We start from the raw sequence: 15,523 nt of genomic DNA, 5'->3' as shown, positions 1-15,523 counted from the left end.
GTTTTATCTACTGTATCATCTTGATCTGCTCTGTGCTAGATTAGACAACAAACAGGAGTTGGTATGAGCACTCCCATTCTGGATAACAATACAGAAACTCAGAAACTGCACTGATGATAGCAACAGCAGAAATCTATAAGAAAACAGCCTCGTATGGAGATGCCAATACAAAGAAAAATTAGTGCTTGAAATAAATCTTCGTAAAACACATATCATGCGAAGAGAAAACAGAATGCCACCACAAATACACACACCAATATTACCAAGTAAGCTAAAAGCAAAGCTGTAACTGTAGTTTCTTACTTCTTTAGGTTTTTAAAAAATAATCGTAATGAATATTGTTAGTAGCATTAAGGAAGATCCAATTCAGAACAGCATCTCTACTCCAGGTGATTAAGCAGTACTTCTTCTTAAGTATATATTTTAATGCTTTTTTGAGGCAGGACCTAAGAAATGTTTACTTAGAAACAAGGCAGTTTTTCATGGGAGTCAAAAATGGTCCTGATCCTGAAAGACTTAGGCTTACAGCTTTTCACATGTGAAAAACGTCACTGACTTCACTAGAACTAGCTATATGTAAATGTAAGCATATACTTAAGTCTTTCAATATCAGGTCCTAACCCTATGGTTAATATTACAGAATGTGTCCCATCTCCTCCATCACCCCCAAAATCAAAATAACATACTGAACTAGAAAACCTTATCTACTTTGGGAGTTAAATTAGCCAGGCACATCCCAGAGGAAATGCCACATTCAATGTGAAAAACAGGGCTCAAATAACCCTTTGATTTCCTTGAAGTTTTACAAATGGAAAAAGGGAAAAACCTTTCAATACTGACCACCTTTCTGACCATTTTCCACATCAATAAATCCACTGGCTTAGCTCTGTGAGGAATCACATCAGATTATTTTTCAGAAAGATACACTAAACTTATTTGTCCCCTTGTCTGCTCAGAAACTAACATGAATCTATGATGAAAACTCTGTATGTCATGAGGCCCTTTTTTAAACCATGAAGAAATATGAACTTTCATTATTTAAGAAATAATCCAGTAAATTAACTCTTTCTCTTCCTAACATAAATAAAAAATTGCTGAAATTAATAAAGAAAAACCAACATGATGTGCAACTGAAATAGCACATAAAGTTGGTTAGAAAATATTTAGCAAGAACAAATATAAAAACTAATAAAAGAATAACTACATTATATTATAACTATTGAAAAGAATAACTACATTAAAAAAGCTACTTAGCAAAAAAGCAGTAAATGCTGAAATCAAAATTTCCCAGCTGTATCTATTTCTTTCAACTACTTGCTTGATTTAATATTCTACCATATCAAGAAAATGTTTCCAAAAAAACTCAAAATAGGTTGTATTCTTACTGATTCTCTTTAAAAAATAAAATAAAATAAAAGTAAGCTTAGTTCTTAAAGCAGATAGTCATTTCAAAGACAATCCTGATTGCACGCATTAAGAAATCACACATCCAGCACTTCTCCATAGCTCCTTCCTCTGGCTGAAATGCATCTTTTCTATTCAGGAGCTAACGAGCTGAATAGCTTCTACTGCGCTTAACAGAGAGGTTAAGGAGGAGAAAGAAGGAAGAAAAATTTAAAGAAATTAAATTCAATAACTAACAATGGTGGTATTTTAACAAATCCAGCCAAATAAAATTGTCTGGAATGACTGCAGTTTTGATGATTTAGCTGATCAAAACTATTAGAAGTAAAACAGTGAAACAATGTATTTTGATTCTCTAAGTGAAATATTTGCAAATAAAAATATTCAAGAACCGTAACTAATGAAAGACTAAAGATCTGAACTTTACATCTTATATTTTCCCAGAAGTGAGCAACTTATCTGAGGTTTAAAAAGTCTTTGTTTCTCACAGAGAACTTACCTCCTTTCAAACATCTTTAATGAAGAAGTAATTAGAAAATTCCATATACAGGCAGAAGGTACTGAATCCTGGATATTATTTATTTTCAAATTACACTTTAGAATTCTTATACAGGAGAGAATAGTAGAAAGAGCAGGAGGAGAGATTCAAGAGCAAGAGAAATAGCTGTTTTTTTTCCTATTTATACAGTGAGAACTGAGCACTCCAATGTATTACAGATATATTTTTGAATGTGAAATTAGCATACAAATAGCAGCCAAGGAATAGGGAAAAGTTTGTGGGAAATCTGTTTGTGGAATAAAAGGCAGGTAGGGTGTGGGAAAGACGGCAGAAATACTCTTGAATACTCTTGAATTTGGAAATATTATATTATATATTCTCTCCAAATTCAACAGGTCAAGAACATTGGAATCTAAGGCTACAAGAAGTGCCAAAATAACATACTGAAGCATTTTAAGAAAGTTAATAACAACATTCATTCCAACTGGAAACTTACTTTTTTTCTTTCTCAGGAGGCAAGCCTTGAGCTCTCACTTGGTCTTGGTATTTCTGAGCATTTAGTAACATTCCATATGTTTCCTAAAAATATATAAGGAAAAAAGTTTAAATGCATTTCTCCATTTAATATTAACCTTTTTATTTAAGAACACATATTTATTTGCTTTTGCTCTCCAAATATCTAAAATTTAGAAAAGGTCAAAACACAGGTGAAACTTCAACAATTAAAAAAATACAGTGAATTAAAACTAAACAAATAAGAACTTAGAACATTTAATATTTATATGCAGTTCAAATCAATTCATTTTGAATTCTGCTATTTTTCTTTAACAATCTTCGTTGTCTTCCTACACACGCTTGCTTAAAACAAGTTCTCAAACATATACAGAAAAGCAATATTTGCATAATAAACGTACTTCCACAACATACTGTACAGTAGTTTTATCTGGACTTTATCAATATACTGACAAAGTATAAGAATAAACAAAATTAATTAAATTCTGTTAGATTTTTCTACATGTATCTAGAATGTCAACTGTATAAGTGGTCTTTATCAGTCAGAATTCTCTCGTACCCAGGCATGTCCTACAGACAGATTTAAGGTTGCACAGTTACCATAATGAAGAGTTTCTGTTCTTTCAAATGTTACAGATGTATTGACTCTGGATTTCAGTATTAAAATAAAATAAAATAAAATAAAGCCCTAAGTATAACAGAGTTTTCTTAAGTTCTAAGCTATGGATTTTCAAATAACGCTAACTGTAACTGATTTACAAGTCTAGAAAAACAAAAATATTGTAAAAGCTGCACTGAAAGCACTACAGGGGAGACATTCTTTTAATAAAATATTTTCCATTTTTCTTCATCTCAATACATTTCAGAGATTATTTTGTTCCAAAACATAAAGTCAAATACTCTAAATTGTGACAGTAATTTAAACTAGAAGTTAAATAAGACTATTTGGAGAAATAATTATAAATAATACTGAAACAAAACAGAGCTGTGGAGCTAGACCAAAGTACTTACATTCCGAAGAATTTTCTTACATTAACAAGTGAAAATAGAAAGCTTATAATCACTTCCAGTTATTTTATTAATATAATGAGTTTTAATAAAGGCTTCTAAACCTAGAGAGAAACTACCGTAGCAGAATTACTGGGGACAAGCAAGGATCCATTTGTTTTCCTTTGTACTACTTACAAAGAAAACAGATCAGCAAAAAGAAATGTAAGATCGCTGCTTATTGCCCAAAATTAACCACTGCAACGCTAGTTCTTAACATAAGTAATACTGTGATTTGCATTAAGATACAATGAAGATTCTGTAACTCTTAATATTTGTTCCAAAAAAAAAAAAACTTGCTCATTTATAAGCACCTACTGTTCAAACTGATTTATCCACTAATACAAAAAAAATCCACACATATACTAAAAATATTTGTACTTAAAGTGTATGAACTAAGAATAGATTGTTATCTGAGCTACAGTCAAAAGCATTTAAATAGATGGGGATAATTCACTAAAAAGTCTTTGATGCAGGTCATTGGCGACCTTTTTAAGTGCAGACTGAACAAAAGTATTTTTGGAATAATTCCACGGTATAAAACCCTTAAGTATAAAACTGTTCACCTTCCCTTGAGACAGTGCAGAAACTCATGTATTACAGTAGTATGTCTTCTAGAAATCCTTTATTTTTTGATAGAAGTAGGTGTCTCAGGTAAGAACTAAGAATCTGTAAGAGTTAACATCTGTTTTACAGTCTACTTATCGTAAGACACAGCAAATAACATAGAAAAGAGCATAACAAATGATATTTTCAAATATTCCTAAACTTCATAAATTTATCAATAGATCTCTTACTCTGTAAACTTACAAGATATGGTAGTATTACTTTAGGCAAGATGCATGTCACATCGTGAATAATCCTAACAGCTCCTCTCAGAGCAGCCCATTAGGCTGCAAAACTTGCTTTCTACATATATAAGAAAACCCCACATGCATGGTTTCGGTTACAGGACAGGAGGTGTACCTGCCACCAAGCAATTTTTAGGCACTTGTAGTTAGATGTGAGAAGGAATAGGGATAGACGCTTCTACTCTGGATTATAGAGGGGAGGGAAGAGAAGGAGAAGGAAGGTTTTGGCTGTAGGTCATCTATCTGGGGAGATCTCAACCGGAAGACTTCTCAGACTTCTGCGAGATCTGCAAGTTCGTGGAACTGGACAATGTCAGACCAGGCATGAAGAAGAGATTCTGGACACTGAGATGACTTGCTAGGTCCACGCTAACTGAGAAGGGTTACTGGGTTAATAGGTCTTAGAAACGTATATGAAGGGTTTACACTTTGCTGCTATCCTCTCAGCTTACCCTCTTGTCTCTATAAGGCGTACGGTGCCACCTTCATACCTGGCAAGAGAAGTCCAATCTGTCTCCTCACAAACACCCATCATCTTCACTATACTCTGGCATAGACATTTATTTATTGGAGTAGTCAGCAAAGAATACATTAAACAGGAGCCTAACAAAAAGATAGCTACATCAGTCTTACCAACAAAGAAGAAAAAAATGGCAGGAGTCACAGTTGTTACCTTAGCACAGACTGATTGTAGTCTGAATTGCTTCTAAACAATAACCAAAATATCTTCAGGTAATATGAAGTTCAAGGGAGACTTCCAGATTTAGTCATCATGTTCAGGAATTAGTGAGATACATAGCTAAATAAAATGAGGTATGAGTTGCCAGTTTTTAGACTTAGAAATCCATTGTTACAGCTACAGAGAGAGCTTTACAACAGCTGGAACAGTAAGATTTTCCTTAAGATCCTCCTCAGGTATTCCTAATGAATATCAAAACTCCATAGCATGTATAAGTTCTAATAAGTAATGTGCACTTCTGGGAATTAAGATGATCTCTTCAAATTATTCTGGTTGAATTACTGTAGCAATATCCATTCATATAACCCCCCCCCCCCAAAGAAACCTCAAACAAAAACCCTTTACACAGAATGATGATGAAGAAGTACTATTTTAAAGTACTTCTAAGTGCAGCAGAAATGCTCTTGCTAAATATAATTTCCTGCATATTTCTGGCAACGAAAGACAAAATCTTGGTCCTAAGTATTAAAAAAAATTAATGCATGTATTTAATTTTTTGTATAGAGATGAAGTTGTCAGACTAATGGAACCAATCACACGTGTGAAGTAAAGTATATGGATGAGTCTTTGCAAAATCAGAAACATATGCAATGCCCAGTAATTTATCTGACAAATCTTCACTCCCCAAAGATGAAAGAAAGCTTCTGAAGAAGCTTGCTTTTTCAAAGCTGGCAGGTGAAGATTCTACTAATCACTTTGAGATTCAATAGTCAAATTCATGAATGTACACATCTGTGTGTCTTGTAAACTCAGCTATTACACAATCAAAATAGCTGATTTCACAAGATTGGCTATGTACTGAAATGTTTCCATTTCTAATAGAGGGATCAAATCTCAGATCTGTACAAGGATGCATCCTTTTAAAATGAAAAATAATATCCTTATTTCCCTCTGCATAAAAAAAATTAAGGAAAGAAATTAGCAAGTGGAACTCTAGAAGAACAGATTTTTACAGAAAATACCTTGTGCGGTATGTAACTTAACATTACGGTTAAAAAATGCTGCAGAGCCTATTTAATTTTATATCATATTTTGCTTTTTTTTCTTAGTTTCTTGCACGTTTTTGACTTGAGTATATACCTTAGTTGTAGCTTTTTTCTAAGAGTTAAAACGCTTTTTGCATATAGTATCTACAACCTCTGATATTCCTAAAAAGGTACAAGAAGCACAAGAAAATAAAATTAGTACTTGCTAGACAGAATGGTTTGGAGAGACTATTTTGTCTTGGTCTGCACAGCACAAAAATGTGACCACGTTTATCTTTGAAAAACTCTGAAGTTAGAAGATGATCAAATCTACTGTCATTAAACATTTGCGAAATGTTTTTTCGTGCAACACTTGTGTATCAAGAGAAATAAACTGTCCTTTTCTTTACAACTAAACTTTATTCAACAGGCAGAACAAAGACAACAATGGGAATATAAAAAGTGAGTATCTTTCATTAAAGTTCACTTAATATTCAAGTCATATATCAACATATACATTGCCTGTTTTAATACATATGGAAAATATATGCAGCCACTCTTTTAGTAAGTAGGTAATACTATTTATTAGCATTAACTAAACTAATTATACTGCGATCAGTTACCTCACTTGAAATTAATAAAACTCAAGTTCCACACGAGTCTATGTAGTAATTAATGACATGCAAGTTTAAGCTCAATAATGTTTATCCTACTTATTATACTTTATGTAACAATTTAAAGGATATCTCAAATGGGACTGATTACTTACACTATTCTGTATTAACATACAACCTTTCTTTCTTCCCAGCCAAATGAATTAGTTTTGAGACTTTAAAATACATTTTCTTCAGTACACATCAGCCTGACCTAATAAGAGGTTAAAATAACATGGGGAATTTTATGCAGATTTCATCTTTCATTTGGTTGACTAACTGAAAGTCTGTTAAATGCCACTTCATAGATTCAGGTTTATATAATTCTATTTAATGAAGATATTTAGAAACATTCTAAGAATGCTCAAGTACATAAATATCCTGTACTAATGAAATTTGTATTTGTCAGACTGGTTTTGTTTGAAGGCAGTTTCTTACAGTGTGGCAACAAGATGCACACTATTCTTAAATTTCCAATGCAATCTTGCATACTCTTTCTAAAGGCTAGGAAGAGCTAAAAATAAACTTGTGTTCCTCGTAAAATTTGTAATTTCTTCATTATGATGGAATGCAACAAAACATCTTGCCCTTGGGTTGCTCTGTTTCAGCCAAAACAAATGCAAATGGCTTGTCAGATGACAGCTGTTTGATAAGGCTCCTCTACAAGACCTGCATGCTTTACTTTTTTCCGTGAAACTTGGGATGAAAGGCAGAAGGCAGGAAGAGAATTAATGTAGCATACAGTCTAAAGGCAATGCTACAACCGTGATTAAGTAGAAAAGTTAAAAGGCACAGATTTTCCACAGCCTCGCTGCGTGCAACCCATCCGTGTAACAAGTTGACAGGCCTAGCGCGTCAGCTCCATCATCCTCTCCGACAGCTAAAACGCAGCATTGCATCCCTTTTCAGAGAAAATTTGCGTCTGCACCATGAAGCGTTGTACATTATTTCTTAGCACTGCAGGGGGCTCAAGTCCATATGGAACCTTCACAAATATTACCACAGATCAAACCAGCGGCGTTTCGAGGCAGATTTGACATACCTATTTAAATGAACAGCAGGGGTCCTCGGGCTGCCTCAGGCTGTGCAGGAGAAAACCTCTGTGGAAAGCCTACGCTGCAGCTCCATTACTCAGCAAAGACACACTCTACATTTATCATTCATTTCATTTCTGCCAGGGCAAGAAGCTCATTTGCCCAAGGTCAACAACAAAAAAAGAAGGGGGTGGGGGAGGGTGTTTTTATTCTCTCAAAGAAATAAATGTACCTGACAAGTGGGGATTTTGTCCTTTGGGTACACAGAACACAAATAAATAACAAATAATGCTAGTACAAAAAACTACACACAGCAAAGCTGTGCAGAGAATTTGATAACATAAAATTTACTTTTGCAGAACAGACTAATGACAGAACTAACTTTTCAACAACATCTAATAAGGAAATAAAATCTGACAGAACTGTCCAATTAAAAACTTCTGCATTCAAAATTAATGCTTTTGTCTTCTATAAGTACACATAAAAAGCCTGCATATCTCTATTATAAACACTTCTAAAGAGGCAGATAATACTTGTGCTGTTGATGGTCATAGATATGAAATGTCTGTTCATAATCCACACCAAAAACCAGGATCTAGTGACAGTGTTTATCATAAAGGTAAACAGATACAGATGCTTTAGTCCTGGAACCATACTAATCAGGATATGCCTTAAGTTTACAGGAATGAAAGTCTTAAAAAAATCAATTAAGCAGTTTAAATGCAAATTGTCTTCATACTAAACGGCAGCACAAATAACACTTCCTATAGCTTTGCTCTTTAAGAGGAAAAATATTTGCTACTCAACAATGAATTCTCCTAGAGCTAGATAGTTTTGTCGTATATGAATTCTCCAGTACTAACCTTGTGCCTCTGACCCAGATGTAGCATTCAAGAAGCTGTTCAGACTATTCAAACCCAGTTCATAGCTCCAATCGTAAAATAAACTAAAAATTAAAGCAGGATGTATAATGTACTCTATTCTCTCAAATTTGATGTAAAAATACCTCCAAGAATGGATACCGTGTCAAAATGACAATCCACTGCATTTAACTTCAGGTGGTCATATTATGGCCTACTGAGAAAACGCTGAGTAAATTCAGGAGCTCCTGAAACGCATCTCCAGAATGACACGTGCTTGGCTGAGAGCTAACATTATTTACTACAGACTATAACATACTTACGTGCATTAAGGAATAATAGGCCTGCTTGCCAGTATAAAAGAGAAAGTGAAATGGTCGGCCATCTTCTCCCCACTGGATTTCTAATGAGAGGCAAAAGTAGACAAGAATGCAATAAATACTCACTAAAAAAAATCCTTGTATTTAATTGCAGTTATAAACCTCTTTTACAACACTGATTACCTTTTTAAATATCAGAGAACTAAGATATTCCTTGGGTATTCAAATTGTCTGGAAATCTAATGATTTAGACTACCTTGCTAAAAAATAATCTCCACCTGCAGTTATTACCAATTACTTAATATAGTATTTCTAAATATCTTGTAATATGAGGGAACCCCTCATGTACATCTTAAACTTTCAAAAATTGTTGTTAGCACTATAGATACAGGTATCCAGTTTAGAATAGAAATAAGCAGAAATTAAGAGACATTTAAAATCCGCATAATGATCATGAAAGACGAAAAGATTAACAGCTCTAGAAAATAAAGCGTTCTAAACCCGGAACCAGTTCCATATTAGTATAGCGTATCTAAATTAAACTAAATATTTGCACAAATGTGTCTTGGAGGTAACGCAATCGTATTCGGGACTCGGGAGATTTTACGACATGTTAATGTCTTTGGAATGTTAAAACTTGGAGACCCATGCTATAGTTTACATAATGAGTTCATTATTAAAACAAAATAAAACAAAAATTCCATGTAATTCAGCACATCCAATCTATTTGATTCATTAAAAAGCAGCTTGAGAAGATAACTAAATTCCAATTTAAGAAAAAATTTATGGGACAGTGAATTTAAATGTCTTATAAAATGACAAGGTCTTTTCCAAAAAAAATAAAAGAGGGGGAAAAGTTGACAAAATATAAAATGGAAGGGTTTTTTTCCTAATTGTACTGAAAAGAAAACCCCAACCAATTTACGGACTGAAGTTCAAATGAAGCAATCTATATGAAGCACAGACAAAGCTAAGACTCCAAGAACCTGTCCAATAACCACAGGCATATTGTGTTGGAAAATTAAAGAAAGAATATAGTATAAACTGTATGGAAAGAGGCAAAATTGACTAAAATAAATGGAATACAGGGTTTTTTTTAACCCTACACACTACTGAGGAAATGTGGATTTCCATCTATGTGGCTGCAAAACTGTATTCAGCTGAAATTACTGTTCAAAGAACATTCTGAAGTATAAACTTAGGTTTTTGTACTGCAGAAGTTCTTAGAGATGTCATGCACAATTGGACAAAGCTTCCTTAAAAATAAGATAATTTATTGAAAGCATTATTTTTAGATATAAATACAAAGATATACATTTATACCAATCAGTTCTTACACTCCTCAGGACAGAGCTAGCATCTCAAAGCGTTCTTTGGTGCTGAAAGCCTGTAGAGTAGTAGCTTAGACCTGCCATAAATCAGCCCTTCGATTCTAAAAGCGCATAATTGTGATTAACCCTCTCTTACCTTTTTGCCTTCTACTTTCTATTTCACAATACTGTGAAGTTAGAAATTAATACAGCATACCATTTCAAAGCTAACTTGTAAAATTTCAGATAATATAGATAGCTTTCCAAAAGACACACAAAGCCCAAAAAACTCAAAGCATTAATTAATTCCCAGGAAAAAAAGTAAAGGAGTAGGGAAGAAAAAAGTGAAGATTTTGCCAATAATCATGTGTCCATCTAGGACTTGACAGCTCAGAGAATGTACACCTTTCACCCACGTTACTAGTTTACACTAAATCTGAATCAAAAAAAGAACAAGAGGTTTTGACATATATTTTTATCCACATATTTTTTTTTTCTTCTACGTAAAATGATTTGGTGATTTTAGTCAAGCTCTCACTGAGCAATTGTCCAATGTATTGGTGTAGCACTGATACAACTGGGACTCCACAAGGTGTCTCAGGAGCAACACCAAAGACTGCATGGACATAAGAACTGCAGAGTTGGGACTTTCAGGTCAAATCTGTGACATGATGGGGAGATACTGGGGGGAGTTTCCACTCACATCACTCATATTCTCTCAACAGGAATTTCAAAGCTGTAAGTCTGCTACCTTTCTGAGCAATGAAGCTACCAGAAAATATTTTGGTTAAAATAATATTAATGAATACTTTATGGATATGAGAAACAACTCTGACAAGAAGCTACAGATTTCAACAAAAGGTGTTCCAGTGACTTCAACAGATACTGCATGTCATCCTACCTAGGATACTTATTTTTAAACAATCACAAATATTTATCTACAGTTAGTTCACAAGATATCTGAAAAGACTACTGGCATTTCACAATCCAGCAGTGCGTTTCATCCCAAGACCTAGAATATCAGGATCGATATCGATCGATCGATAGGGTTGTATCGATCACTTCTACATACATGAAACTCCTACTACAAACTTTGAAATATAAATTGATAAAACACTTACTCCTCTTCTCTGGAAAAATTTCAGTGGGATGCTGTAAATAAACAAACATACATGAGCAAAAGAGACATGCTGCTTGAAATACTGTGCTACAGTACTCAGAAATGCAACAAAAAATTCCTACCTTCATCATGGGCCTGGCTCGTTTGTCAAACAAGCCAGAAGGAAAGAGATAGGCAATAGCTTTCTGAAAACAAACACAGAGATCATAAATGCACTTTTTCCTGCAAAAAGAGCAGCAAAACATACCTTAGATGCTTTCTCTACAAGACAGTAGCATAACTCATAGACAAATGAATCGGTAACAAAAAAGTGCTACATATCTGCTGTGGTGAAAACAAAAGCAATTAATCTTCTCAGGAATCTTCAAATGAAGAGTAAAAAGACTTTATTCTGAAGTCTGTGATCTAGCGTATCAAGATGAGTGAACTTTTTTCTTCAAAGTTTAATTTTTATGGTATATATTTATTGCAACTTACCAGAACTACTCAACTGCAAGCCCCAACTTTCTACAGAGTGATTTTCCCTTAACATTTCAAATGCTGTGACTTCTAAGGGAATTCAGAACTTTCATCTTTCTGAAAATATCCGTGCTTGTTAACAACGTCTAGTGATAGATTTGAGAGTGCAAATTTTATTTATTCAAATATAAAATAACTGGACAAAATGAATCTTTGCACATCCGATACCCAGTTTCTACAGATTTTGTTTCTTCAAGTCTATTAAAAGCAATGCATGATGTGGCAGTAGAAGACATTTTACACAGCCTCCATAAGAATTTCACTGACCATTCCATTTGGAAACAACCATGAATCACTAAAATCTATACTGAACTTGAACTAATAGTTGAGAGGACAAAGAATCCTAACTGCTGTTTTTTCTTTTCTTAAAACATCAATTCCCTCCCTTTGGATACCTAAGGGTTTGCAAAACACAACTTAGAAAAACGTATGACACTTTTCACTCATGGTTTACCATTATTCTTACAAAATAAAGTACGAGGTACATTCTTTACTTTTACTCAACTAGTATCTACTGTTATTCATATGTGACACTTAAAGTTAACACTATTTGCCCCCAGCAAACAAGGTAGGTATACGAATATTCCAAAGCACTCTAGCAAAACGTAAGGCAAAACAGCTTACAAGGTTAAAACCCCATGTGATGCATTTCTGCTCAACACCATCTTACCTTCCCTTTTCAAAGAAAGTAAAACATAATTTAATAAAGAAAAAAAAGCATGTATGAGAACTGCTTGTTTCTGTTTGTTTTAAAAACAGAAGAAAAAGATCTAGCTAGTAAAAGTCCTCAGATGTAAGAGTCTGGCAAACATGGCCTACTTTGCATAGTGCATATTAGAATTAGATATAGAAACACTTGGATTGTACAGTTAAATGGACTTCCTGAGTAAAATCCCCTGCAGTGGTCTTGCTTGTATTTCCACTAGACAGTAAGAAAAAGCGGAACTACAATAAAACCAGAGCTTAAAATCTTCTCTTAAGAATAATGCCTCTTTATTGGTTAGGTTACCTTAGAGCTATTACTTGCTGATAATTTTTTCCATGGACACGGATTGGTTTGTCAGTGCTTCCACCAATTTAATATGCATGGAGTGTAAAAAGACCTAACCTATTACTTTCATTAATCCCCTACCGGCATTCTGAACAGAAATTGTGAGAATTCTGAAGCAAACAAAAGGCTTAACTTGATTTTATGAAATGGTAATTTTGTTTCTCTTAGTGACTACTATATTCCCATTTGTTAGTCAATGGGCATTTTATGCATACACACAGTAGGTGAAGACCTATTTATGAACAAATGGGGATTAATTATGATGACAATAGAGAAATGTGCTGTGAGTCAAATGATACTAAGCAAACACCCTATACAGTAATACATTAAAAGAATTTATTATAGGATACTGAGACTGTGTGCTCACTTAAGAGGTAGTCTTTATACAAGCATTTCCAGAATCTCAAAATAGTTACTCGATGACACTGAAACCTTAATAATAAATACCAAATACAGTGATTTACCGTTTATAACAAAGAGAATGACCGTCACTTGACAAGTACCAAGTCTAGAAAGTTTATTTTACACAGTTCGTTGAGCGCATACTTGCATCTCTCATGCTAAAGTATACAGAAACCTTCCACTAAGCAAGCTTAAAGCTGGTTTCAGCTCTCTGCACAACGACTAGCCAAAGAACAGTAATTCCATGTCATGGGTTTGCTATCTCTTTTGTTCCAAAATGGAACAAGACTCTCCCTGCCTTCTCCCTTTTTATGGATCTGTGATCAAGGAGGGGTATTTGTCTTTACAGCCTGTTAGGATCTATCCTCTGATGCAGAAAACTCCAATTCAAGTCTTGCTTTACTTTATTCAGAAAAGTTTCTTCTTAAATAGCTGTAAATCAGGCCGCAGAGGGTCTTTAACTTCAATTTCTGATGTCCTCAGACTGTACTTTTATCAGACATCCCTATTAAACTTCTTTCACAGATGCTGATATTGTCTATGCAAATGTTTTGCTTTTGCAGGAAAGGAGTATTTCAGCAAAACTGTAATTCTCAAAGTTCATATTTGCTGGCAATAAAATAAGATGGTAGATCAACATCAGGAATGACACACGAGTTAGTCCTGCTGAACGGCAGCTAGAGGATATAAATATTAGGGAAATCTTTCCCTGAAATCGTTTAACAATGCAAATCTTCAGATTTGAAACACAGGTTTCAAGAATCTTTATTAATTAAATCAAAATTCAGTAGAGAATAACTGTATGTTCTGCGATTTCCTGAACATACAAGAAGCAGATGAAAGTTACTTTGTAATTTTATAATCAAAGTTTAAATATTAACAGTAAAGTTCCCTGGAAACCTTTGAGATTTAACTGCAGTTTTGCATTCCAGGAATGGCTATATGGCCCATATCCTTCTTTTAGTGCTCAATTTGAATTGAGCTCTGGATGAGAAAGGAAATGTCGCAACATGTATGACCACAAACCGCTTTATTTAGGCCATCATTTGAAATATGCAATATTAATTCATCCCATTCTAACTTCCACAGATTCTGGCTTGCTATTTCACAATTCCATTTGCTAAACCATGCTGCCGTCATTCTCTTTGGGCAAAGAACTACTTTCTAAGAAATACCCATACTTAGGTTCAGCACAAACTCACTTTAAAATCCTGGTACCTAATAAGACACCGGTGTTTCCACAAATTATTATGTAAATTCCTGGAAAAAGTGGAATGAGTTCAGCCTTCTTTTGCTTTAGCAGCTTCTATGAGGGGTTAAGGGGGCTCATTTTAAATGCTGCTATTGATCCATGCAGAAGAAAAATACTCTGTACTCACATCTTTAAAAATAGGATATTATAATGAACACGTGCTAGAATTAAGATGATATTTACATCAGACATGTCTTAAATTGAGTTGGTAAATTTAACATGCCTGCAACATAAACTAAAAGGAATCCTGTTATACTGTAACCTGTCAAGGGAGTGGATGATTCAATGTATTGCTACAGGTCCACCGTACCTTTTACTTGCAGTTTTAAGTTTGAACTCAAACCAGTTGGAATGATGAGAACAAATTTCTGCCCCATCAAAAGAATCATATCTAGTGGTCCTTCAAACAAACTAAAGGCAAAATAACCCATTACATAATCTGTCCAGAAGTGTATGTGGCATGCTGCGCAAATTTGGTATACCTGCCACATCCTTATTTTCTCCTCTTCATTGTGCATGTTATATACTCTGACTTTTGATCCATTCTGATCCTTGCTCCCTTCCTGAAGCCACTTTCTTCAAGGGCAGAGAATCTAGTTCCAAATACATACACAACCCGGCCCCGCTGATTTTTTTTTTTTTCTTTCCGCTTGAGAAATGTAGAACTCAGTGCTTTACTTCAAACAGAGTTGACTCTGAGCCATACTGGAATAGGGGAGGGAGACCATGAGCCAGTTCAGTCCTTAAACGGGACTCCATTCTCCATGGGTAGGAGAGCGGTTTGGTAGGGGAAAACCCTATCCTGCCTAAATATCTTCCTGTACTTCTGTTAAATCCACGGCTCAAATGCAAAATGTCCCACTCTAATGTTCGTTGCTCAAATCACGTGTAAAGATAGTTCTGAGTTATCCAAGAAACATCCAGTGAAGAAAGGGACTTTGCAGAAAATAGAACCAAAAAACCCTGAAACTCTCCACCCTGTGG

At 34.5% G+C, this 15,523-nt stretch overlaps 1 protein-coding gene across 2 annotated transcripts in view; it reads right to left on the bottom strand.

Annotated features, from left to right (window-relative positions):
- The window catches only part of MRPS9 (mitochondrial ribosomal protein S9), a 35,361-nt gene that overhangs the window by 7,521 nt on the left and 12,317 nt on the right, over positions 1-15,523 (bottom strand). For both annotated transcript variants that reach the window (XM_068925320.1, XM_068925311.1), the window contains 4 exons: positions 11,438-11,500; positions 11,317-11,347; positions 8,889-8,968; positions 2,400-2,482 (listed from right to left, as the gene is read on the bottom strand). In XM_068925320.1, coding sequence (XP_068781421.1) covers positions 2,400-2,482; positions 8,889-8,968; positions 11,317-11,347; positions 11,438-11,500 — 257 coding nt within the window. The remainder of the gene's footprint in view (positions 1-2,399; positions 2,483-8,888; positions 8,969-11,316; positions 11,348-11,437; positions 11,501-15,523) is intronic.

Source organism: Struthio camelus, chromosome 1 (assembly GCF_040807025.1).
Source record: "Struthio camelus isolate bStrCam1 chromosome 1, bStrCam1.hap1, whole genome shotgun sequence".
Lineage (NCBI taxonomy): Eukaryota > Metazoa > Chordata > Aves > Struthioniformes > Struthionidae > Struthio > Struthio camelus.
This window is presented reverse-complemented; position numbering and strand designations above follow the sequence as displayed.